Source organism: Dipodomys merriami, unplaced genomic scaffold, assembly GCF_024711535.1.
Source record: "Dipodomys merriami isolate MVZ:Mamm:240054 unplaced genomic scaffold, mDipMer1.0.p SCAF_138, whole genome shotgun sequence".
Taxonomy (NCBI): domain Eukaryota; kingdom Metazoa; phylum Chordata; class Mammalia; order Rodentia; family Heteromyidae; genus Dipodomys; species Dipodomys merriami.
Window position 1 is genome coordinate 679,660 of NW_027202693.1, and position 25,530 is coordinate 705,189.

At 46.1% G+C, this 25,530-nt stretch overlaps 1 protein-coding gene across 1 annotated transcript in view; it reads left to right on the plus strand.

Annotated features, from left to right (window-relative positions):
• LOC138825545 (probable G-protein coupled receptor 139) overlaps nt 1-23,911 on the plus strand; it is a 36,589-nt gene extending 12,678 nt beyond the window's left edge. The window contains exon 2 of the mRNA XM_070020177.1: nt 22,977-23,911. Within this exon, the coding sequence (XP_069876278.1) occupies nt 22,977-23,911 (935 nt within the window). The remainder of the gene's footprint in view (nt 1-22,976) is intronic.
• Nucleotides 23,912-25,530: the final 1,619 nt, after the last annotated feature.

Below are 25,530 nucleotides of genomic sequence, written 5' to 3' on the forward strand. Positions count from 1 at the left end.
GGGCACTGAGAGGAGAAATCAGCCAGTCAGGTGCACAGCCTAGCACCTAACTCACAGCAGGAATGAGGATCAGGGGTCAAGTTCAAGACCAGCCTCTCATGTCCTATTCCAGCCTCATCTACTATCATTTGTAGTCTCCCAGGTAAGACAGAGACCACTGAGAGAAGCGAGCAAGCTCATGATGCCCTTCGACCCCAAGGATGTCCTGTGCCTGGCTCTTGGGGTGAAGGCAGGGGTAGTGGAGAAACACCGTAGCACAACAAAGCTGGCATCTTGGCTGTGGCAGTAAGTCCTGCTCAAGATCCAACTGTGTGATGGAAAGAACAATGTAACCAGAAGAGAGAACAAGAGCTGGGCTGGGCTGCCATCCGACAGAGGCAACGAGATGAGAAAGGTCACCTTCAGCACTGTCAGTGACAAATGGACGGGACCCAGTGTGGCAGAGGGGCACTGTCACCATGATGGAAGCATTCGTCTGTGATGATACAGAATCCAGCGGCAAGAGAGATGGAGCTGCAGACTCCAAGGGTGTCTGGGAAATGGGCAGAGATGGCTTAGAGAGGAAGGAAGGAAGGAAAGAAGGAAGGAAGGAAGGAAGCAAGCAAGCAAGCAAGCAAGCAAGCAAGCTGGGTGCTTCTCAGATCTTCTCAGCGTTGACCTGGGCAGAGGAAGATGGCACTGGGAGACAGTAAGACTTGTGCTTAGTGCTTTAAATAAGCACTAAACACTTCCCTCAAAATGATGGTCAGATGGATAGATGCTGGTTATCACCTTCTGGGCCACCCCGTGCCTCTTCCTGCAAGGACACCTCAAAGGCTCCATTTAAGGGTTCTCTCTAAGACATTACTTTCCAATTAAGTAACATTCAGAGACCAACATAAAACCCACGTTGTGCATAGCGCAGCACATCTTAACGTCTGGAAACTGGATCTTGCTCAACTGTCATCAGGAACCTGATTACCCTCTCCTTCCTCTGGATGCCTCACCTCACCTGATGGCTCCATGCACAGAGAGTTTTCTTGTGCCCAGCCTGTTTTACCCCATCATGTAGCCTCGCTGCCCTGCCCTGGTAGGAATTTGAAATGACTGTTTTGATGATGGCTTTGAATTTGTCTTTGTACAATAGACACACACCCCTACAGACACACACACACACACACAGAGAGAGAGAGAGAGAGAGAGAGAGAGAGAGAGAGAGAGAGAGAGAGAGAGAGAGAGATCTGTTTGAGCCTTATCTCTGCTTTCCAGCCCTTCTAAACAATCTTTCCTATAAGAAGGGAGTCGTAACGTTGACTTTCTGGACTTCAGAGCTGTGCACAGCTAATGTCTCTAAACCCTGCACCCTGTGCATAAAACAAGGCTGAGTGCTCACCTGATGAAAGGGAGTGTGTGAGATAAAGCATCCCGCATGCAGTAGGTACATAATAAATAGAAGTTTCCTTTTCTTTTAAACCCTGAAAGAACTTCCTATTAGACCCCCACTTGTGCTCATAAGGATCCATTATTTAGAACCAGATTCCAGTTTGTATTAAGGGTGATGAGGAAATCACATTGGAGGCAAAGACCAAGATTAATAATCATAGATAAATAGTTACAATGCTATAGAATGTGTTTGCTAACAGAATCAAGGGTGCGGAGGGGTGAGGTACTTAAAATCCTGTGGGGACTCAAAAGAAGGATGTAATTCTCTGCCTGGTAAACGTCAAAAAGACTTGAATTAGTCTATAAACCCTTGAGAGTCAACATGGAGGTGAAATCTCTTTGAGTCCAATGCCCTCTGGTGGGCCTGGGTACTTGATAAGGAGCTTGTTAAGTAGCTGAATGGGTGGATGAGTGGATGAATGGATAGGTGGATGGATGGATGGATGGATAGACAACTGGGTAGATGGGCAGATGGATGGATAGATAGATGATGAATAAATACATGGATGGATGGATGGACAGGTGGATGGATAGATGGACAACTGGGTGAATAGTTGGATGGCCATGTGGATGGATGATGGATGGATTGATGGATGGGTGGACAAGTGAGTAGATAGGTGGATGGATGGATGACTGTCTTCTCAATCTTATACATGTAATCTCCATACTTTCCTTAAAGTGATGTAAAACATCATGACCATAATCATCATCATCATCATCATCATCATCACCATCACCATCATCATGTACCATTTGCTGCCTATTTCATGTCTACGGAGCATATTGCTCCCTCTAGCCTCATTTTATCCTCCCAATGGTGCCTGCAGGGCTGAGTGTGGGTGGGGGCACTCTGCAGGGAGAAGTTGCTTCCCAGGCATTTGGCCTCTGCAGGGCTGCAGTGGACTGAGCCTGCGGGTCACTGCTTGTGTTCTGTGCTCGCAACTGGGTCTGCAGCTGACATTGCTATTCCAGGCACAGGACAAGACAAATGCCGAGTCTGCTGACCTCTGTCTTGGTTCATCAGCCCTGCCTGGTCTATGTGGGCATTTCCATGGACTACGTCTTCCTTTGTGATTAAGGATTCTCCCGGTACCCCTTCTGCCCTCTCCACAAGCAGATGTCTTAATTACTTGAAATTATTTTTTAAGCAAGGACAAGTCTATATGAACTTCCTCTCCTCTCTATACCTAACTTACAAAGTAGAAATGGAGTTGTTTCTTTTTCTTAAACTACCAGATTAGGATGAAACAATTCCCCTTTAAAAACAAACAAACAAACAAATCTGTCCTCTTCCAGATCCTTCCAAGGTTATCTTTATCAGCATAAAGGGCTCAAGATCAGCCAAGTACTCAGAAGTCTAAATCCATTTCATGTAGTGGATGTTTATTGACCATGTATGATGTGCCAGATTCCATTTCTAATGCTTAGACAGAGTCATCAGTAATCATCATTAATGTTAATATAGTGCTGACTGATAACACAAAGCAATGAAAAATGACCAAGAACTCATCCATTGTGAGACTGAAGCCTTTCCAAGCTACTATTCGAAATGGAGTTGGATACTAGAGCTAAGTTCTTGGACCTCAAAGTGAGGGCTCCGCGTCCTGTGATGTGTATGAAGCTGTTGACTGCAGGAGTGACCTCCAAAGTGGAGTGACCTCTGAGTCTTGCTAGGGTGTATTTGTGAATTGTGTGCTAGCTACCACAGAGAAAGAAACCTGTGTCCCTGCCCCTGAGGCGGGCACAGGTGAGCTGGTTAGATGATCTAGCTCTGTTGCTGTGAAGATTAAGCATGGTGTGCTAAAAGGAACCCTGGAATACTGTAGTCCACAAAGGAAGAGTATTAACCCCAGTAGTGAGCTGTGGGCTTCCTAGCTTCCTTGCTTCCTTCCTCCCTCCCTCCCTTCCTACTCCTCCATTTCTCCCTTCTTCCCTCTCTTCCTTTCTTTCTTTCTTCCTTTCTTATGCTGGTCTTGGGGCTTGAACTCAGGGCCTGGACACTGTCCCTGAACTATTTTGCTCAAGGTTAGCACTCGATCACTTGATTCACAACTCTACCTCTGGCTTTTTTTGCGGTTACTTGGAGATAAAAGTTTCCTGGATTCTTCTGCCCGGGCTGGCTTTGAACCAGGATCCTCAGATCTCAGTCTCCTGAGTTGCTAAGATTACAGGCATGAACCACCAGTCCCTGGTCACTCTCCTCCTTTCTAAGACCCACCAAGCAAGGCCTGTTCTGATCATGCATGTTCATTTTCTGTCATACACACATATACTGAACATCTCCTTTGCATGGACGCAGACTACCAAGGGTTAGAGCAACAATAAGTAATCTTGCCTATGCTTTATAAGATGTACTCTTTCCAATTGAGAAAACTAGTAAATTGAAAAGTTATACTGTTTACAACATCCATTGTATATTGGTTAACATATTATCACACAAGTCAATCTTTGTTCTGGAGAAAAATCTCAGAATAACCTCATATCCCAAATCAGTGATCAAATATTTCATTAGTGTGGGGGTGGAGGCAGTACTGGAATATGAACTCAGAGCCTCACACTTGCTCAGTTTGCTTGCTCAGCTGGCACTCTACCCGACCCCCACGAGCCATGCCTCCTGTCTAGATTTTTGCTGGTTATTTTGGAGATAGGGAGTCTGGTGAGCTTTTCAGTGATGCTAGCCTCAAACTAAGAGCCTCTGTATCTCAGCCTCCTGAGCAGCTAGGATTACAGGCATGAGTCACAGGCACCATAGGTAAATACTGAGATCTTCCTACCACCATACCCCCACATGACCACCCAGTGCTGAGGTTTGAAGAGCAAGATCGCTGAAGTGTGACTGGCAGAAACGAAGTCATTGGCCATCATCGTCTCAACGAATGTTTGGCAAACTGGGCTAGAAGCTATTTTTTCCACTGGTAAATGCTAGAACTCTAAGAGAGAAATGTGAGCAACTTTGTGAGACTTTGGGCATAAGCCAATCTACCTAAGGACCCAGGATACAAAGTCCAGCCCAGAGATAGAAACAAAGTCATGTCCCTACCCCAGGTCCCTGCACAGCCTTCAGTTGTGGACACTTGGAAGTGTGGTTCTGGAATCTTCCTCCCACCCCACTTTCTAATCTGCCCTCTATGCTGGATACCTGAGGGCTGTGATCCTCTCAACAGTTTTCTTGCTGTGTCTTGATTTTTTTTTTTGAGCCTACAATGATATGACCTACCGCAAATAATTTAACCACACCTCTCACTTTGGTTTTTCTATCTGATGACTGGCTAGCCTGTGCATTTAGATTCTTTATTAGCAGCATCAGTATTTGGTCGTGGTCACACTAGTTTTATCTACAGTGTTTTATCCAAATGCAAAAAGGGATTCAGCTTTTGAACCAGCACAGGGTAACCAAGACAGAGCAGAGATGCCCCCTGTAGTGATTCAGATGTGATACACTGATATCTAGACCCGGATGTGGCTGCAAAGAAAATAGTCACCAGGTTCCTACTGAGTGCCGGGGACTATGCAAAGAACTGAGAATATGGCCCTAAACAAGTTGAAGGGGACCTTTCCTCCTGAGTCCCAGTGGCAAGCACAGCCCAGGAAAGAGAGAGACAGTAATGCTTCTAAGAGGTATTTTAGTAAAGAATTAGCTGGACATGGTCTTCTGGGCAGGCAACAAAATATTATGCCAAGTCTCTAACCCTGGTTATGTAATCAATAAAAACCAGGAAACTGGCTGAATTTTTATTAGCTTCTGAAATCTATTATAATCTACTTATCTGGGGAAGAAAAAATGGTGGGGGGAGATGTGAGCAATGAAATCAAGAGGGTTTTTTTTTAAAATGTACGAATGCTTTTGAGCATGGATTCAAGAGAAATGAGCAGATATTCTCATTGTCTGCTATCTTGTGTCCCATACCAATCAGGCTACCTCTGAAATAATGTGTGATAATTAATATTTGCTGGCCACTCTTGCAGTGTGCAACGCGGCTTCTCAGGTGTACATTATCTCCTATGGCCCACAACAACCTTGAGAGTGTGCAAGGCAATGTCATTAAGGTTATCACCCTGGAACCTTGAATTCTCCTCCCTCATTTCCCTGTGGTTCCCACACCAGCCAAGCCTGTCCTTTGACAGTTCTGCCAACACAGCAGGCTTTCACAGTTCTTTATCTTGCCCTTGTGGCCAAGCAAGACGTCCATCCTTTCCTGGCCCAACCAGAGAGCACCCTGTTCATTCTGGGAAATGCTGGCCAAACAGGGAAGGGCCTGGGGCCCCCTTGAATAGGAAAATCCAATGATGGTATTTGGATCAGGGGTGGGCCAGCAGGCAACTGACACTTGGCAGATGCATGAGGCTGAGTTCAAATCCTGACTTCAACTTCCTAACTGTGTGAATGTAGAGCAAGTCTTAATGCCTAATTCTAATTCCAGTCCTCTAGAAAAAGGGTCTAATAATTCCCACTTTCAAAGTCAGAGGGCATCAGTAATTATTAAGTGTAAGGTGTTTACAATAAGAGATTGCTAAATGGAAGCTATTATTTCTTTGTGTGGCATCATCATCATCACCATCATCATCATCACCATCATCACCATCATCATCATCATCATCATCATCGTCCTGCTGCTGTTCCTGCTGCAGTTATTCTCATGGTCTTATTCTTTAAATAGTCGGGGGCAGTTGATTTTCCCATAAATATGTCTAACGTCTTAACTTGGAAATGGTATTTTTGCTCAGAGAATAAAATGGAGGTCGACTTTTTCTCTCAAAACTGGCTTATGAAAAAGACAGCAGTCTCTCGTTGTTGGTGGCTGGACGTGCAGGTTTTGGAGGACAAACAAGAGTGGGAAAGGAATGGATTAGAGGAATGTAGAACTTCAGAGGCAAAGATTGAGGGACAGAGCTAGTGTGGATTGTTGGGGGGGCGGAATTTCAAGGTTATCTAGGGTGGGCAAGAGTAGTGAGTGAAACAGAAGACCCAAACAGAAGCTCAGTATCCAGTGGTATTCCTTGTGTAGCTCAAATTAATGCTGTTAAGTTACATATTCCTCGCTCCTATCCTGTGATACAGGCTCTGTTTCACTTTCCATTTTCCAGATGAGGAAACAGAGGCACAGAAACTTCAGCAACTTGCTGTCTAGTTCATCTTGTATTGCTATGACAATACACCTGAGGTTGGATGGTGGGTAAAGAAAAGAGGTTTACTTGACTTACAGTCTATGGCTAGGAGGTCCAGACATCATGGCACCAACATCCAGCAAGGATAAAAACAAAGTAAAGAAAAGAGGGAATGGAAAATGCTGCCCCAGAAGGAAGAGAAAAGCCACATTGCGAGATAGAAAATATAAGTCTGGGAAAAAGCCAGGCTGTTCTTTAACAACCCACTCTCACAAGTACTCATCTACTCCTGTGAGTCTTACATTAATCCCTTCAAGAGGACAGTGGGGACCTAATCACTTCTCAAAGTAACGCTTTTTAAAAGTCCCACTGCCTTTCAGTGCTGAGACTTTGGAGAGAAAGCTCTCAGTGGGCCAATCTTCAAAAACAACAACAACAACAACAAAAACCCAGAGCAGTTGCACAGATCTGAACCCAGCACCCACCCCCAGCACCACTGAGCCAGGACTACGCTGCTTCCACTCACTCTATGAGAGTGGGGCACATGTCCCAAGGCCAGAAGAGAAGCCAGTCCCTCCAAAGTCACCCCGTGTTCCTTCTGCCTGCTCAACCCAGGCTGGGCAGGGCCAAAGCCACTTTCTCTGCCATTTTCCAAGGAGCAGAGATGGGCTTTCGTTCAGAAGTTCCCAGACAAAGCCATTTCTGTACAATTAGGCCTCCTTGACCTACATGTCATTCAGCCATGTGCTTGGGCTGGAGACACACACACACACACACACACACACACACACACTTCTCCAACCACAGCAAATTGCTTCCCAAGGCCCCCGGGTAATTAGCCATTGTGCTGTGGGCATGGCCTGTTCCCTGTGCCTCCGCGTCTTGCAGACGCTGCCACCAAGGCGACCCCGCAAGAGGACGAGGGCTCTCCTGGGGGGAACAGAACGTCTGGAGGACCTTGTGCACCAGAGAGAAGGTTCTGATGTTCCTGAACATCCAGATCTCCCCCTCGGCTAGCCCCGGAGGGGAGGGAGGCCGGCCCTGTGCGGGGAGATGTCACCTCTCGGCATTCCCGCCCTCTCTTGTCAAATTGCATGGGCGGGGAAGCGCAAGACTGCGTGCAGGCTTTCCTGAGATGGAAGAGGGATCCTCTGTCCTTCCCCAACGCGCACTCCCGTGCACAAGTCATACTCCTTTGCTCACTTCCGTGCACCGCCACGCCTGTCAACACAGGCACGCACGCACGCGCACAGGAGCGGCCAGGCGCGTGCGCATGCGCACATGCAGGCGCTAGGTGCACAGGCCATCACGCATGCTCAGGAGTACATGCGCGCATGCGTGCGCAGGCGCACACGCCACATTTCCCAAAGGGAAAGCCTGTGGTTTGGCTGCAATTATAAGCTTCTTATTTAGTCAAGCCTTTCATCCTTAAAGCCCTCCGTCCATGACTCCTCAGCGCCTAGAGACTGAAACCACTCCAACAAGGCGGAAGAGCAATTCCCAGTGCTGCTGTTACTTCTCCATTCCCTCTCCACTGTCCACCCCACCCCTCCCTGGCCCCACCAGCGCGCATGCGCACCAACGCCCGCGCAGAAGACAGGTGAGTGACATGGAAGGGTTGGGTCAGTGGGGCCTCACTGAGTATTGAAAGAAATTCCCATCCAATCTGTAAATAGGGTGACTTTAGAAACACCACCTCTGCCACCCAGAACCTGCCCCCAGAAAGCTCCAGGCTTCCATCCTGCCTCCTGCCCCTTGGTCCTGTGTACCTTTCGTTCCTCCACTTGACATGCTTGGCTTCCCCAGGACTCCATGGCTTCTACTCCTCTGCCTTGCTGCACACATGCCACTTCCTCCAGGAAGCCTCCTGTGATCCTTCTGGCTAGTGTCCTCCCCTCCTCCCACCCCCACCCCCGTCTGAAGTGCATAGTATTTTCTGAAACTTCATGGAACTTCTCGCTGGGTATTTGTCCGGCTTTTCTGCAGGGCTAGAAGCTACCGGAGGGCAGAAAGTGATTTTTCTGTTTGTGACATCCTCATCCCAGATCAAGGCATCTGAACAAGTAGAAGGTCCACAGCTCTGATAGAAGGCCTGGGAGGATTAGGTTCACGCATGTGAAGTCTGGTTTCAGAATCAATCTTAACCTCTCCACTTTGATTCAGTGTTCTCTTTTTGGGAGGGTGGGGAGCCTTCCAGGGGCTTGAACACGGGGCTTGGATGCTGCCCCGAGCCTGTTTGTGCTCAAGGCTAACCCTCTACCATTTGAGCCATAGTACCACTTCCAGCTTTTTCTGACTAGTTTATTGGAGCAAGAGTCTCATGGATTTTTCCTGCCCTGGCTGGCTTCGAACCACAATCCTCTGATCTTAGCCTCCTGAGTAGCTAGGCTTACAGGCATGAGCTACCAGCTCCAGGCTGATTCAGTGTTCTAAAAGGGGAAATGTCGTCCTGGGTTGAGAAATGAATCAAATCTCTGAGCACCTACTACATGCCAGGTACTTTTGTATTTGTTAAGTTGCTCTGAGAGGCTACTAAAGAAACAGGCTTTGGAGAGAAAAAAGCAGAGGGAAGGAATAGAGTCAATCATTATAAATAGGATAAGATATCCTGAAAGTGAGAGTAAACACATGAATGTTCATTCCACAGACGGTCTTGAGGAATCCACTCATCTCCCTATCTATCCATCCATCCTTCCATTCACCTCCCATGGATCCATCCTCCCATTCATCTACCTATTCACTCAACCATCCATCCATCCATCCATCCATCCATCCATCCATCCATCACTCTTTTATTCCACAAACATCCCTGGATTGCCCTGTGATAGGCCCTGGATATTTAGAGAAAAGAATTTCTGGAAGCTTCCATTGAAGAGTGGCAGAGAATCACCAAAGTGTCAAGTACTGTGGCCAGTGAGGTGATTAGCTGCATAGCAAGCTTAAGGAAGGCTTACGAAAGTCTTCTGGACAGAGGCTTGTGGATGGGGGAGAAATGGTCCATGTAGTGCCCCATGGGTTAAAGAGACATCTGAGCATTCCAACTAGGATGCAGCTAGGGATGCAATGGAGAGTGGATTTCGGCAGGTTATACATGGCTAGCTGCCAGGCATCCAGCTGTCCCTAGGAAGTGACCCCCGAGAAGAGAGCAGCCTGAAGGCTAGACAGACAGCTTGAGTCTTTTATTTTTACTTTATTTCCTTTGCTGTTTCATGACACTCATAGTTCCTAGCCTTTATTCATGCTGTTCCTGGACCTGGACTGGGAGAGAGAGTACTCTCTCTCTCCCCTGGCTTCTTCCTTCTGGCCTCTGTGAAGTCAGAGACCCTCTCCTAAGAGGAGACCACCTACTGCCTGGTCTTGTGGCCTCTTTTCTGCCTCCTCTCGGTGGGTGGAGGGGAGATCAGTCAGCCTTCATCAGCAGCATTTGCATTCAGAACAACACTTGATGTACACTCAGCCCATGCTATTCCAGTAAAAGGAACAAGCCTAGAGATGTGTATGACATAGTCACCCATAAATACCATATCTGGGCTGCTAGAAGGTAGCAGTGCAGAATTCTTCTAGTCAGAGTAGAGTGTAGGTGCCCCGTGGATGGGGAGATTTGTGTCTGGTAGTGCCTGTTGCATGATAGGGGACTTGGGAAACATTTGTTGAATGAATAAACTCCAACCTCATTTAATTCTTTCTTTGTCCTTGCCTGAATGGAAGACTAAGGCAGGGTCACAGAAAATGATGGCTTTCAGTTGGCTCTATTTTGTATGCGCCATTGATAAGCTATTTGCCCACAGCTAAAAATACCTACCCCCAGCAGCCACTGGACAAATGGTGCTTAGCGCAAGATGTTTAATCAAACAGTGACAACTCAAGCAGAGCCACAATTAGCCTCTGACACCCCAAATGAACTCCAGATGAACATCCCAGAAGCCTCTGGCTTCCTGTTGGTCCCTTGGCACCCAATGACCATCACCCTGGGTCCACAAAACAGCAGAAACAAATGAGCATCCACTGCCCAAGGGTGTCAGCAGCTGGAAGTCAGCAGACGGGCAGAATGGGCAGAAGCGAGTCCTCAGGATGAGTGTGGTGGAGATTAGCCAGCAGGAAACTTCTCTGGATATTGGAAGGGAGGGTGGGGTATGGTCACAGTCACAGACATGGGACTTCAAGAAGGCAACTAGAGTCTCAGACCCCTGTGTCTCCTCTTCTCTTATCCCCAGGAGCCTCAGAGGCCATACTGGGTTCATCCAAAGGAATTCTTACCCCAACTCACATTTGCATGTGTCCACTGATGCCCTCTTCTAAAAGAGAAAGGAAAGGAAGAACCAAACCACTTCTATTTAGTGGTTTGTTCCCTAAGCTGATTATAAAATCATCTGACAAGCAGCTTGAGAGTCTCACAAATTGTACTTGAATCCTGGATCCAGTATAGTGCGCACGCATGCATGTGTGTGTGTGTGTGTGTGTGTGTGTGTGTGTGTGTGTGTGTGTGTGTGTGTAGTGGTGGTACTGGGGCTTGAACTCAAGGCCTTGTGCTGTTGCTTGTCTTTTTCCACTCAAGGCTAGCACCTTATCATTTAAGCCAAATCTCCATTTCTGGCATTTTCCTGATTGAGTGAAGTCTCTAGAATTTATCTGGCCAGGTTGGGTTCAGATCATGATCCTCAGATTTCAGCCTCCTAAGTAGCTAGGATTACAGGTGTGAGCCACTGGTGCCCAGCTCCAGTATACTCTTGCTGTCTGATCTGAGCAAGTCCCTTAACTCCATTGAGCCTCAGTGTTCTCATCTGTAAAATCAGGCTATCAATACCTATCCATGATGGGTGAGGGTTAAACTGAATACAAGGAAAACGTCTGTCAAGTGAGATGTGCCAAGTTAAGTGCTCACTGAAAGGAACTGATTTTAAGCTCACAGCCTTGCCCTGTGGCCTGTATCACTTGTGCCAGAGGCTGATGGAGCTGGAGGAGGTATCAGTGCCACTGTTCATACCTTAGGAATGAATGTGACCTTTCCAAGCTTCAGTGCTCCTCCTCTGTAAGGAGATGACAAAAAAAATCACACAGACTTTATCAGTTAGGATGAATACTTGGTAGTAACACAGGTGTTCTTTGATTTACAGTGGCCACATACCATGATAAACCTGAGAAACCCATTATAAACTGAAAAGGTAGTACACTGAAAATGCATTCATACTCCCAACCCTCCAAAGATCCTACTTCACAGCAGCCCCTTCCACGAAGTTCTATTGTTTGTCTTATTTTGCTGATGAAGTATTTGAAGCGCGTTGTGTTTCTATGATTTGATTAATACTGTCGATTAGAAAAATGTGGGTCTAGAGCTTGAGCATGGCAGGGCATGCGCATACTACAAGCTACTCAGGAAGTAGAAGTAAAGAGGCAGCCTGGCCCCATGCAAAATCAGCAACAACAAAACATGAGAGCCTAACTGAAAGATACACCAAAGCAGAAAAGACTGGGTACATGGCCCAAGTGGTATATTGCTTGCCTAGCAAGTGTTAGACTCTGAGTTCAATACCCAGTACTGCCATAAAAGAACAGGAAGGAGGGGAGATGGAAGAAGGGAAGGAAGAAAGGAGGGAGAGAAACAGTGGCAGAGAAGGAATGAAGGAGTTCTAGGAGGTAACTCACATCTGCCAGACTCCCAAAAGCACCTCTCTCATTTTAAGCATCCTGGTCACTTTGGTAACTCCCAAAGATTGCCAAAGAGGCACTTGCCTGCCCAAGACTTGTTCCCCATAAATCCCTGCCCCATCTGTCTTTGTGACAGACTCCCAGAGCTGAGAAAGCCCAGCTGCATCCATCACTTGGTAGAGAACTTGACCCAGGATGACACCATCCAGTGCTGGCACGAGGCTTCTTCAACCTCCCGGCGGTGCTCTTGGGCAGGTAGTTCACTCTGCTTGAATATCAATTTCTTCCCTTGAAAATGGATACCAGAAGCCTGTGTACCACCTGTTCTGCCATCTCCACAGAGTTCCCTTTTAAATCAACTCGCTTTTTAAATTCGCTGAGCTTATTTTATAAGCAGGCGTACATCGTCACCTACATGGGAAAACAGCATCCCTTTAGTCCCATGAAACTCCTTCTGTGACTTCCATAGTAAAAAGTGTTCATCATCGCTGGGTGCCAGCGCTCGCCCCTGCAATCCTAGCTACTCAGGCAGCTGAGATCTGAGGATAGCAGTTCAAAGGCAGCCCAGGCAGGAAAGACTGTGAGACTCTTATCTTCAGTCAACCATCAAAATGTTGGAAGTGGAGCTGTGGCTCTAGTGGTAGAGCACCAGCCTTGAGCAAAGCAGCCCAGGGAGAGTACCTAAGCCTTGAGTTCAAGCCCCAGAACTAACACACACACACACACACACACACACACAAAAGGTGTTCATCAGCAAATGCCTCCAAATCATCTCATCTATACCAAATACATAGTAGATACTCAATAAAAAGAAGTTAGTGGTCAGAAAATGAACTTGGCATTGAAAAGCACATCTCAGAAGCTTTTGACATTGCTGGCTGCCTTGGATGTGGTTTCACTATCAAAGTTGTCATGGTTATTCAGGGAAGTTGCCCCTGGTCCAAATGCCAGAACCAAATTCTGCCGTCTAGAGGTCAATTGACAAGGCTGAGTCATGGCTCAGTAGTCCTGAGTCAGCCTGTCCTGCGATGGCAGCCTGTCATCACTAAGGAAAAGACTAGTCTGCACTGGAAAGTCATTCTTTATTGATTTCTGAGGAAAAAATCCGAACTATATGGATCCCATGCTCAAGATCCACAGGACAAACCCACAACAGTTGTTCTACCAATTCATCCCAGCTCCACTAAGCTAGGAGCAGGCCCAGGCAGCCATTACTAATCAATGGAAGATGAAATAGATAGAAAGCTCTAATGAGGGGAGACAACAAGAAACAGGAAAAAAAAAAAAAAAACCACTAACTCCAATTTGGGAGAACTAAGTGTCCACTCCAGGGTTAAAATGTGATTTTAAAATATATATGGGGACTAGAATAAAATATATATGGGGACTGGGAATGTGCCTCAGTGGTAGAGTGCTTGCCTAGCATGCAGGAAGCCCTGGGTTTGATTTCTCAGTACCACACACACAGAAAAAAGCCAGAAATGGCACTGTGGCTCAAGTGGTAGAGTGCTAGCCTTGAGCAAAAGAAGCAGGGACAGTGCCCAGGCCCTGAGTTCAAGCCCCAGGACAGGTTATGATAGTGAAACTTCAAAGAAAATATCAGCTCATTTTTTTGTTTGTTTTGTTTTGTTTTGTGCTGGTCCTGGAACTTGAACTCAGGGCCTGAGTGTTGTCCCTGAGATGTTTTTGCTCTTTAGTCACACCTCTACTTCTTTTTTTATTATTTTTTTTTATTATTTTGTCGATCATAGGGCTTGACCTCTGGGCCTGGGCAATGTCCCTCAGCTCAAGGCTAGCACTCTACCACTTGAGCCACAGTGCCACTTCCAGTTTTCTGGTGGTTTATTGGACATAAAAAGTCAGACTTTCTTACTTGGGGTTGGCTTTGAACCATCATCCTCAGATCTCAGCCTCCTGAATAGCTAGGTTACAGGCGTGAGCCACTAGTGCCCAGCGCATTCTGGATTTTTGATGATTAATTAGAAATAAAAGTCTCATGGACTTTTCTACCTGGGCTGACTTCAAATCCCAGTCCTCAGATCTCAGCCTCCTATGTAGTTAGGATTGCAGTCATGAGCCACTGGTATCTGGTGAAGCTAATTTGTTTTAAGAACAAAAACTGTTTCAGAAGATGCACGAGAGACCACTGAGTCATGATGTAATGATGGCTCTTAAGGGGATGATGTCCAGTGCTCTCCACCAATCAGAGAAGCGAACTGGGGGCAGGAGGTACATGCAGCTGTCACTAGTGGCTTAGGTTGCTGGTAGATTTAAGAGGACCATCAGGGCCTGGAATGAGCTATCCAGAGAAATCAGAATCTGCTCTGGGATTCCTTGAGATCTGGGAGTCTCTCCTACTCATCTTTCCAGCTCGCATGGGGTCTGACCTTTAGTAGATGCCAATTGTTGTTTGTTGCCCTGAATAACTGAGTAGGAAAAGTAACAATAGCCTATCTTTTGAACCACAAGCTCTGCAATGTATTGCATGTATATTACTTCCTACCTCCTCATAATAACCTAAGTGAGAGTTGCTTATCATGTGCCTATTTCACAGAGGGGAAACTGAGGATCAGAGGATTAGGTTACTTGCTAACCACTAGAGAAATGATTTTCTTAGGATCTGAATCTAGGCTGTCTGCCCTCTTAAACACCAGAAAAAGTTCCTACGTATCCAGAGATTTGGGGGTGAGATTCAGCCTGAATGAATGAACAGATCAGTGATCTTGCAGGAAGGCTCTGGAAGCTGTCCTCTAGGAGTTATCCTTCCTGTGGTTGTCCAACTGTCTAACCTTTATCTTACTCATTCACAGTTTTGTGCCCCTCCAAGCTCCCCACTCCAGGGTTTCTGCCTTGGGGCAAGTTGAACCACAGGAAATAAAGATAGCCCATGGCCAGGTGGCCATAGCTGAGATTGGACACACCCAGGGGTGAGGACCAGCTGCCCTCAGAACCCTCCCCTAGGTCTTTCTCAGCTCATAGCTGCACCTCTAGGCTGTCCCAGCACTGTCTTCAGAGGCCAGGAGACTGAAGATTTGTCAGTTGTATCTTTTTGTCTTTCCCCTCCCTTCATCCCAAGATCCAAAGAGATCACCCCAAGATCCAGAAGAGTCAGTGTCAATAAGAGAGGGGACACACAATTCAGTCTCCACTCTCCGCTGCATCTAAACAAGGGGATTGCCAACTTCCTAGCCAGGAGACTGAGAAAAGGCTCTGTCTACACATCCACCTTGGAGTGTCCAAGGGGTGGGCAAGGAAGGGGTGCTAAATCTTCTGGTGAGAAAGATGGACAACTCTGAGGAAGGGGGTGCATTTCAGTTACAAGGGAAGGTGACTGAAAGGGCTGAAGGGCTGTCTTTTTGGATATTCACAAGAATGTAATGTAGAATGCAGAGAAACTGACTTTGCAAAAGGTTATACCAGGAATTTAATTAGCTCCGATAAGCAATTCTCTCTCTGGTTCTTAAGAGCTACATGGATGGAACAGCCCCATCGTCAGTGTCTTCTCTTCACATAATTGCCGTTGCAATCGAAAAGTTCCTCTTGGTGTCGAACCTGAATCTTTTTATAGCTCTAGCTTGAACTCATTTCTGCTTACAAAGTTTCTTAGCTGTCTTTAGAAAGAAGGGAGGAGGAGAAGAGTGGAGAGAGGAGGAAAGAGGAACAAGAAAGTGGAAGGCAAGACGGAGGAAAAGCATATTACCCTGTAAACCCACAGTAGCATAAGGGGAAATTGATCCTAAAAAATGTTAAAGTGAAACCCTGTAGTGCCCCCCCCAAAAGTAATAATAAAAATAGCAAGTAGTAAAATAGTACCTAGTAAGATAGTAATAATAAGTAATGTCAGGCAATATGAGACTAGTTCATCAATGTTATTGACACGGGAGGGGGGGATCTAATTTTATTTCTAAGTGCAAATACCAATCTACACAATGGTATTCCATAATAATCCCATCTGGGAAGATCATTCGTTCTAATTATGTTATTATTGTAGGCATAAGCATGCTGGGGCTATAAACACCAAATGGCTTAACCAACATCTGCTCCAGTTATCTACTACAGCATAACAAAACATCCCCAAACTTGGAAACTTAAAAAAAAAAAAAAAAAAAGAAAGAAAGCAGTAATTAGTGACTATTTGTCCTAGTGCTTGGAGTGGTAGATTGGTGGGGGATCTGCACACAACATTTGGAGCTCCATGGACCTGGAAATCCAAGATGGCACCTCACTCCCTTGATTCTCAGTTATGTTGATAAGGACCTTAACTGAGCCCTTCCAAATCCCTGTGCATAGCTTCTCCAAGTGGCAAGAGCATCTCACAAAATGGCCGCTAGGTCTCAAGAAGAAGTGCCATAAATAAGGATTCCAGAGGCCCCCTTAATGGCCTAGGCCTCGGCAGTCCTTCCTGTCAATAAGTCTATTAGTACTGGACCAGTTTCACCTTAAACAAGAGGACTATGTAAGGACATGAGTACTGGGTGGCTTGGTTTGTGGAGGACCATCTGTGGGGGTGAACTGCCATGTTCATCTGTGAAAGATGAGACTGAAAAGACCAACTATCTAATTTCTCATGCAGCAGATAAATAAACTTAAGAGACCAAAAGCCTGCCTTGATATCCTGGCTGTGTGACCTCAAACAAGAGACTTCACCTCTCTGACTCTCAAGGATCTTAAGTCATAGTACTCACCACACTGGAGGAGATCGGAAGATTAACTAGAATAATGTAGAAAATGAAGCATAGGGAATCCACAACAACAACAAAAAGAAGAGCAAATATTATTCTTTGCTGATAGAATGTTTAACTTTTTATGAGTATGAATTAACTTGGTCATTGAAAAAATATATATATATATAATTGTCAAAGATGAAAGGAAACGTAATGAAGGAAATAGCAGAACTGAGAAACCAAATGCAATCTAGCAGAACCAAGAGATGTAAAGGATCTGGAATTCCCAGCCAGTAGTCTTCCTCCCCATGTAGCTACCATTTCCAAGGAGCCTTCGCGGATCCCCTCCCCCACAGTAACCACAGACACAGAAAACAACTCTGAAGACTTGACCTTCTCTCTCTGGAGCCGCAGACAATTTGCTGGTGTGGTCTGACAACACAACCTGTGTTATTCTTTTGAGTCACTCCCTAAATCTCCTCAAGTGTGTGCAGAGTAAACCATAAAATTCAGGAAATGAATTCCTTTCCCTCCAGCCACACAGACACCCAGGAAAATAACCAAGAGATGTGGGAAGTACAGAACCTGCTCTTTCTGTCACCTAAAGCTTAAATCTGTGCATCAGTACCATGGCTGGAAGAGATGTGTCCCTGAGAGGAATTGACTTTCTCCTGGTGACCATTCATGGGACTGCCATGGTGTAGGGGAAGAGCAATCAGAGACCCTGGGCCCACTTATTCACTTGAGAGAAAAACTATAATGAAGAAGAAACCCAGAGAGTGATGATTTGCATTTTTCTGCCCACTCCCCCTGTATAAATGTGCAGACCCTGTCAACGTCATTTTTCCTCTTTGGGGATGAAACATGCCACTGTGGGAAGATAGGGTTGTTGTTGTTTTTAACATAGGGAGTTACAGCAGATGTCAAGACTTAAGAATAAAAGTCTCTACTTTCTCATTTCTCAAAAAAAAAATCAATTCACAGGTGCGATTTTTATCCCCTCTGACTCTCTCCAGCTCCCCCACCCCACCCCCCAAGCCCAGGATCTCCTGCGTTGTCTTGATGTTGCTGTGGAGGGGGGTCAGGAGATCAGCAGGTACAAAAGAAATGGAAAATTAGGTGTGCGCCAGCTTCGTTTCTCAAGAGAGGCAATTACTAGAAACTTGAGGAAATGTCAGATATGAATACCCAGCAATTTTGTGTGGAGTTGATGAGTTGCCTGACTTAAAGCGTTAATTAGGTGGGACCGGAACACGTTAAAGAGTTGCAATATGCTGAATTTTTAGCACCACACTTCAAACAGAATTCAGCTGCGGAGGCAGAGACAGTGGAAAAAGTCACTCTGCAAAACATCTTTAGCAAATGTATGCATTATCCTGCCCATGTAATTGTAGCCCCCCTGTACAGTATGTTCTCAAATAAAATAAAATACAATTAAAAAAAAAAAAAACATCTTTAGCTCTATTTCTGGGGACACCCCTAACATTGTTTGACTCCTACCTACTTATAGGGGGCAGAGAGAAGAGAGGGAATATGGGCATCGTTCAATGGATGGGGAGAAAAAGAGGTTCTGAGAAAATCAGGGGCAACCAGTTGAAAACCCCTTCCTGTGACCAAAATGATGTCAGAATTTAACAGGATATGAGGTCAGTGCTTTCTCTCTTGCTCAGTCTGTGATGTTGGGCAAATGACATGAAAACAATCAAGCTGGGTGATGGTGTCTCACGCCTGTAATCCTAGCTACTCAGGAGGCTGAAATCTGAGGATAGCAGCTCAAAGCCAGACTGGGAAGGGAAAGTCTGTGAGACTCTTATCTCCAAGTAACCACCAGAAAACTAGAAGTGGCGCTGTGGCTCAGGTGGTAGAGTTCTTGCCTTGAGCTGAAGAGATGAGGGACAGTGCTCAAGCCGAGAGTGCAAAACCCACAACCAACAAAAACCTTAATCAAGCCTCAGTCTTATCTGTAAACAATGAAAGCTATTCCCATTTCTTTCTGTTATATGAACATCCCAAACACGTTTATCTCCAGCCCCAAAGACTTTGTACTTGCCAGCCTCACCACCTAGAATCCTTTACCATTATGGCAGATACCTCTGAGCTCAAATGTCACATTTCCATCCATTTATCTCATCCTTTGGCTCTGTCCCTCATGATATCACAATCTGAAGTCCTCTAAGTGTATTTTCCTGTGTATTGTTTATACACTTACTTATTCTGCCAACCTCCCTAGCTTTACTATAATCCCTCTGATAATAGTGAACTTATCTTTGTCTCTGATACCTATGTCTTCAAGCACCTTAAACCATGCCCGGCATAGTAGGTGCCCAGCTTAGTATCTGTGAAATGACTGCACCCTCAGGCAAAAGCTCACACTCAGCGGGTACTTCCCACATGCCAACTACTCGATAAAAAATTACCTCACTTGACTTTTTGTAATCTTCCCTCAGAACCACCTCATTTTATAAAGGAGACTAAAGCACAGAGTGATCGAATAAACTTGCCCAAAGTCAAAGAGGCAGCAAGTAAGATAATCAAATCCCTGGGTAGCACAGCCCACCTTCCACAACCACTGGGACTCTCAGCCTCTAGGGTGCCATGGGAATGCTGCAGGTGTGACTCTCTTACACACCCAGGAAGCGCTCACTAGGTGAAATGAGGGGGCCAGAAGCCAGACCTCCAGCAAAACACTCTCCTCTGAAACCTTTATTCTTTGTTCTGTGTGTGTTCACCACCAGCCCTGATCTCTCTGTGCGTTCTCATTTCTCTCTTAAATACTTAGCCACTCTGATGGTATTTACACACTAAGTAGAGATGCTGAATGTCTGCAATGCCAATCTATAGCTACCTTCAGTCCAGGCACAGATCTTTGCCCTCAAAAAGGGTAGATGCTAAACACTTTTTGAAAGGATTTCTGGATGAATAAAACATTTCGAAATGCTTTTCAACAGAACATGGCAAGGCTGTTTAATAAAAGAGAGCTATTAAATGCAAAAAAATGCTTACAGAGCAAGGAGAAATCAATATAAGTGTTCTTTGCCTTAATAAACCTAATGCTTCATGTTTCTTTCCACCGAGGGCTCTTGCATATACTGGCTTTGCTTGAAATACCATCTCCTCATGCACTCTTCATCTGTTTACCTCCCTACTTGTTCACCAAGCTCAGCCCTAGCTCGCTCGTGCGCTCTCTCCCTCTCCCCCCCCCCCCACAACTCTTTCTGATCACTACTTCCCAACACTGCTGATAGCTTGGAGTTAAGCATTTTCTTCTACAGTTTGTTTTTGGTTAATATTTTTCTCTCCCTAGTAAAAACAACAATGACTACTTGGTTCAGCATCTCTCCCCAGGACAGACCTCAGAGTAGATGCCTGGACACATTGCTGCATGTGTCGATAAAATTTGGAAATGCCAGGCTTACAAATATAAATGACTCAGCTTTCATAAGCTGATTTCCTGAACTCAAGACTTAACTGGTGTGTAGACTTACCAATGCTCACCGGGGAGGGGGGGTGGTGGAGGGGAGGGGGGAGTGCAGTGTGACCAACCCAATAGAATGGAATAAATGTCACTATTCTACTTCTATCTGCAGCATGAGCATGCGTCCTGGGGCTGTACAATGACTAGTTAATATAGCAGTACCTTCACTGTCTCCACTACAAAATGTTGTTTCAAAGTGCTTTGGACAAAAGCAAGAGTAACACAGACTTTTTTTTTTGTCAGTTGTGGGGCTTGAACTCTTGGGCCTGGGTACTATCTCTCAGCACTTGAGCTCAAGGCAAGTGCTCTACCACTTGAGCCACAGCGCTACTTTGGTTTTCTGAGTGGCTTATTGGAAATAAGAGTCTCATGGATTTTCCTGCCCAGGCTGGTTTGAACCTCAATCCTCAGATCTCAGCCTCCTGAGTAGCTAGGATTACAAGTGTGAGCCACCAACGCCCAGCTAACACAGACTTAAAAAAAAAAATACTAAGTGGACAGCGCCAATGACTAAGAGAATATGGATCAACTGAAATTCTCATATTCTGTTGTTGGGACTGTAAATTGGGACTAGCATAATCTAAGAAAGATGAAGATGACATGGCCTAAAATATAAATATATTTCTGTGTAAGTTACTTCTCAGAGAAGTCACTGAGAAAAGTACTGTTCATGCTGGGCACCGGTGGCTCGTGCCTGTAATCTCAGCTACTCAGGAAGCTGAGCTCTGAAGACCAAAGCTCCAGGACAGCCTGGGCAAGAAAGTCTATGAGACTCTTATCTCCAGTTAACCACAAAAAAGCTGGAAGTAGAGCTGTAGCTCAAGTGGCAGAGTGCTAACCTTGAGCACAAAAGCTCTAAGATAGTGCCCAGGCCCAGAGTTCAAGCCCAGGACCAGCCAAAAAAAAGGTACTGCTCATGCAGAGTGGTCTTTGTATATTAAGTACAGTATGTACTAGCAGACTCCTGGAGCCAGCTTACAGATACTAAATACAGATCTATATGTAAATAAATCACAGTGAGTTCATACAGTGGAATGCTATGAAGTCATTAAAACTGAGTGAACTAGATCTACCTATCTCAACATAAGTAGGCCTCAACAGTGTATAGAATGGGTTGGAATAAAAGAAGACAACAGCATGTAGTTCCCATCTAGGGAAAGAAAGAAGGAAAGAGAACAAAGAATGGGACTGGATCAACCTTAAGGAGACTTCAACTGTATCTGTAGTATCCATCCTTTCTTGCAAAAAGGGCTAAAAATGAGTTCTCTGGGGGCATGTCTATCATGAGATGGCTTTATGTGGCCACTATTATATTTTTAATGGCTACTGAAGAAAGGAAAGGAGGGAGGGTAGAGGGCGAGTGGGAAGGTTGAAAGGGAGGGAGAGCGGAAGAAAAGACAGGAAGAGAGGAATGGAGGGAAGGCGGGAAGGAGGAAGGGAGATGAGATTCTATTTTTGCCACTGAACCTCAGCCAAAAGGACCCCCTCATTTGCAAAACAGGATTAATAGCCCTCAAATTTCAGGGCTGACCGTGAGGATGAATGAGAATCAAATGTGTAAAAAAACTCCCAGAAATGCCACACTGGAATGGCCTTTCAGGGAAATCCCCAGGGGCCTCCCAAATATGTCTCACTCTGGGAGAAATTTGGTCTGAAAATGGACCAGGAATTGAACTCGTGTTTTCTCCAGCCTACATCTGACCCTGAAAAAAAACAAAAAAAATGAACAAATGGCTACTCTCTGGGCAGAAAACCGCATGCATCCATGTTATATAGACAAATAGACATACCAGTTATTTAGTGTCTGGGACAGCCCTGAGGGAACTAGAATTCAGGTAGATGGAGAGAGAGGGAAAGGAAGAGAAACTTGCATTTCTCTGCTACTATTTTTAATTGTGTTCCATGGATGTAGGTTACCTATTCCAAAGGAAAAAAAAAAACATTGTGGTTCATTTTTCAATTAATCTGAAGGTCATGATCACCTCTTCCTCTTCAGTTATAAATCCACTTAAAGAGCAAAGGTCCTAAGATCTAAGTTGTGAAAAGGTTCCTGAGAACGTACAGAGCTGAGCCCGTAACTGGGTGGTGAACACTGGCCTAGCATGCTTAAGGCCCTTTGTTTTATCCTGAGCATGTGGGGGGAAGGGGGAGGGAAGGAGCGAAAGGGGAAGGGAGAGAGGGAAGGAAGGGAAGAAGGGAGGAGAGAGGGATTATGTAGTCATGTCACTCAGGTGCTTTGTAGATCAGGGAACAACATCCTGGTCTCACTTTCTCCATTCCCTGGAAACTCAGGTTTGGGTCCTCTCACCGTGACCCACAAGTGTTTGACCTTGTGTCCCACCCACTCTCAGAGCCCCCAATTTCATTTTTGAAGTTGATAAATGGTAGTACCCCCCCTTTCATGGCTGTGAGAAGCACCAAATAACTAGAAGGGGTACAGAACTTTCAGATAGCATGGGGGGGGGATGGTGGCTGGCCCTGGAGGTGCCATTTGCAGTGGGGAGTCTGTCCTACGAAATCGTCAGTTCAATCCTTTCTTGGCTTCCATCTGAGTATCCAAACAAACAAAACACAAAACATTACCCGAGGCCCCCCCTCATAGCCTCTGAAGTCCTATTGTCCTCTTTGCTCCAGAAACAAACCCAGCTCTCTTCTCTCCACAGCAAATATCCTGACGGTGATCATCCTCTCCCAACTGGTGGCCAGAAGGCAGAAATCTTCCTACAACTATCTCCTGGCCCTGGCCGCTGCTGATATCCTGGTCCTCTTCTTCATCGTCTTTGTGGATTTCCTGTTGGAAGATTTCATCCTGAACTTCCCAATACCTCAAATCCCAGATAAGATCATAGAAGTGCTCGAGTTCTCCTCCATTCACACTTCCATTTGGATTACAGTCCCATTAACGATCGACAGATACATCGCCGTCTGCCACCCACTGAAGTACCACACGGTGTCCTACCCAGCCCGCACCCGGAAGGTCATCGTCACTGTCTATGTCACCTGCTTCATCACCAGCATCCCCTACTACTGGTGGCCCAACATCTGGAGGGAAGACTACATCAGCACCTCTGCACATCACGTCCTCATCTGGATCCACTGCTTCACCGTGTACCTGGTACCCTGCTCCATCTTCTTCATCCTGAACTCCATCATTGTGTACAAACTCCGGAGGAAGAGCAATTTCCGCCTCCGCGGCTACTCCACGGGCAAAACCACAGCCATCCTCTTCACCATCACCTCCATTTTTGCCACCCTCTGGGCCCCACGCGTGATCATGATCCTCTACCACCTCTACGGGGCGCCCATCCAGAGCCCCTGGCTGGTCCACATCATGACCGATGTGGCGAACATGTTGGCCCTCCTCAACACAGCAATCAACTTCTTCCTCTACTGCTTCATCAGCAAGAGGTTCCGCACCATGGCGTCGGCCACGCTCAGAGCCTTCTTCAAGTGCCAGAAGCAACCTGTCCAGTTCTACACCAACCATAACTTTTCTATCACCAGTAGCCCCTGGATCTCGCCGGCGAACTCACGCTGTATCAAGATGCTGGTGTACCAGTACGACAAAAATGGGAAACCTATAAAAGTCTCCCCATGACCCCACCCAGGAGCCACTTGTGCCACATGGGGAAGTGTTTTGGTCCCATGGTTGAACAGCAATGAGGCACGGGGCGAGCCTGATTTCTCTCTCCACAGACCAAGCAGCTCCAACTGGTACAGGAGAAAACATAAAACAAAACATCAAGCAGAGAAACAGGAGTCTTGTCTTATTATTTATGTCTGCTTTCCTAAACTCCTGCAGACCGCCTGCTCTTGCCAGTCTGAAGATGCCATCGGAAGTGGTGTCAGCATCCTGAGATCTGTGGGGACACCCCGGGACCATCTCAACACCACTGGAGACCAACTGTTCGTGTAAATGACAACCATGCCACCGTAGCACGTGGCTGAGCCACAACTCTTCTTCCAGGAGCTGAGGTCACCCACCGCGTCCCTGTGCTGTTCAGTCCAGTGCTGGCTCACTGGTTTGGGGTTCTTTTCTTTTCAAGGTGCCCTTGGTCCTGGGGATGGTGGTGGTCCTGCAATAGCACAGAATGGCACCTTAGGGGAAAGAGGTGTAGTAAATTCCACCCAAACTCCAGCTGGGATCTCTGTGAGGAGTCCCCAAACCAACGGAACTATGATCCTTACACCTGGAGTTTAACATGCAGTTTTCTATTTGCTATGATGTATAGATTCTCTCTCTCTCTTTCTCTCTCTCTTCCTCTCCCTCTATCCTCTCCCTCTCTCTCTCCTCCAAAACAAAGACCCTTGTGCCTAGCGTACAGAGGGAGGGAAAGGAGGAATTCTTGAGCCCAGAAAAACAAAAAAGCAAGCCCCTCCCTGCCGTTGTCTGGTCCGCCCCTATGCTCGCCATTGCCAGTCCCTTCACTTACAGTCGCTTCTCTTGTGGAACCACAGGAGCCTTTTCTGTCGCGAACCCTGTCTCCTTGCCTGCTGTAGCCCTCATCAAATGGCCCTCATCAAATGAAGTGGCTTCGCTACCTGAATGTACTATTTAAGGGTCAGGAATAGCAGCTCTCTGGGTATGAGAGGCAGCCTGCTCCTTCTAGCTCTTTCCTGCAGTCCAGTAAAAGCACTGCCAACGAACACAGAAAAGGGTGAGCTACGGCAAGTGCTGGCCTATCCCACGCAAATGACCCCGAAGGGCGGAGCCTGCTCTTAGGGAAGTGTTTAACTTAGATCCTTGGCAAGAAGGTTAATTTTTTTTTTTTTTTTTTTTTGGCCAGTCGTGGGGCCTGAACTCTGGGCCTGGACACTGTCCCTCAGCTCTTCAGCTCAAGGCTAGCGCTCTACCACTTGAGCCACAGCACCACTTCCGTTTTTTTTTTCTTTTTTGCTTATGTGGTGCTGAGGAATCGAACCCATGGCCTCATGCATGCAAGGCAAGCGCTCTACCACTGAGCCACCTTCCCAGCCCAGTTAAAATTTATTAAGTTTGTATTTAGTCTCCCCTTGCCTAACTAAGGCAAGAAGAGTTCTAGTATATAATTCATAATAGAGTCTTCACTGGGAATTCGCACTTCACGTGACACACAAACACACACACTCACACATACACTCACACACAGAGACATCTGCACACAGGATTGCCCTCTGTGTCCCGTGATGTGTTTTGAAAGGGAAATTCCTGCTGAGCTCCTCATGTTCTGAATTTAG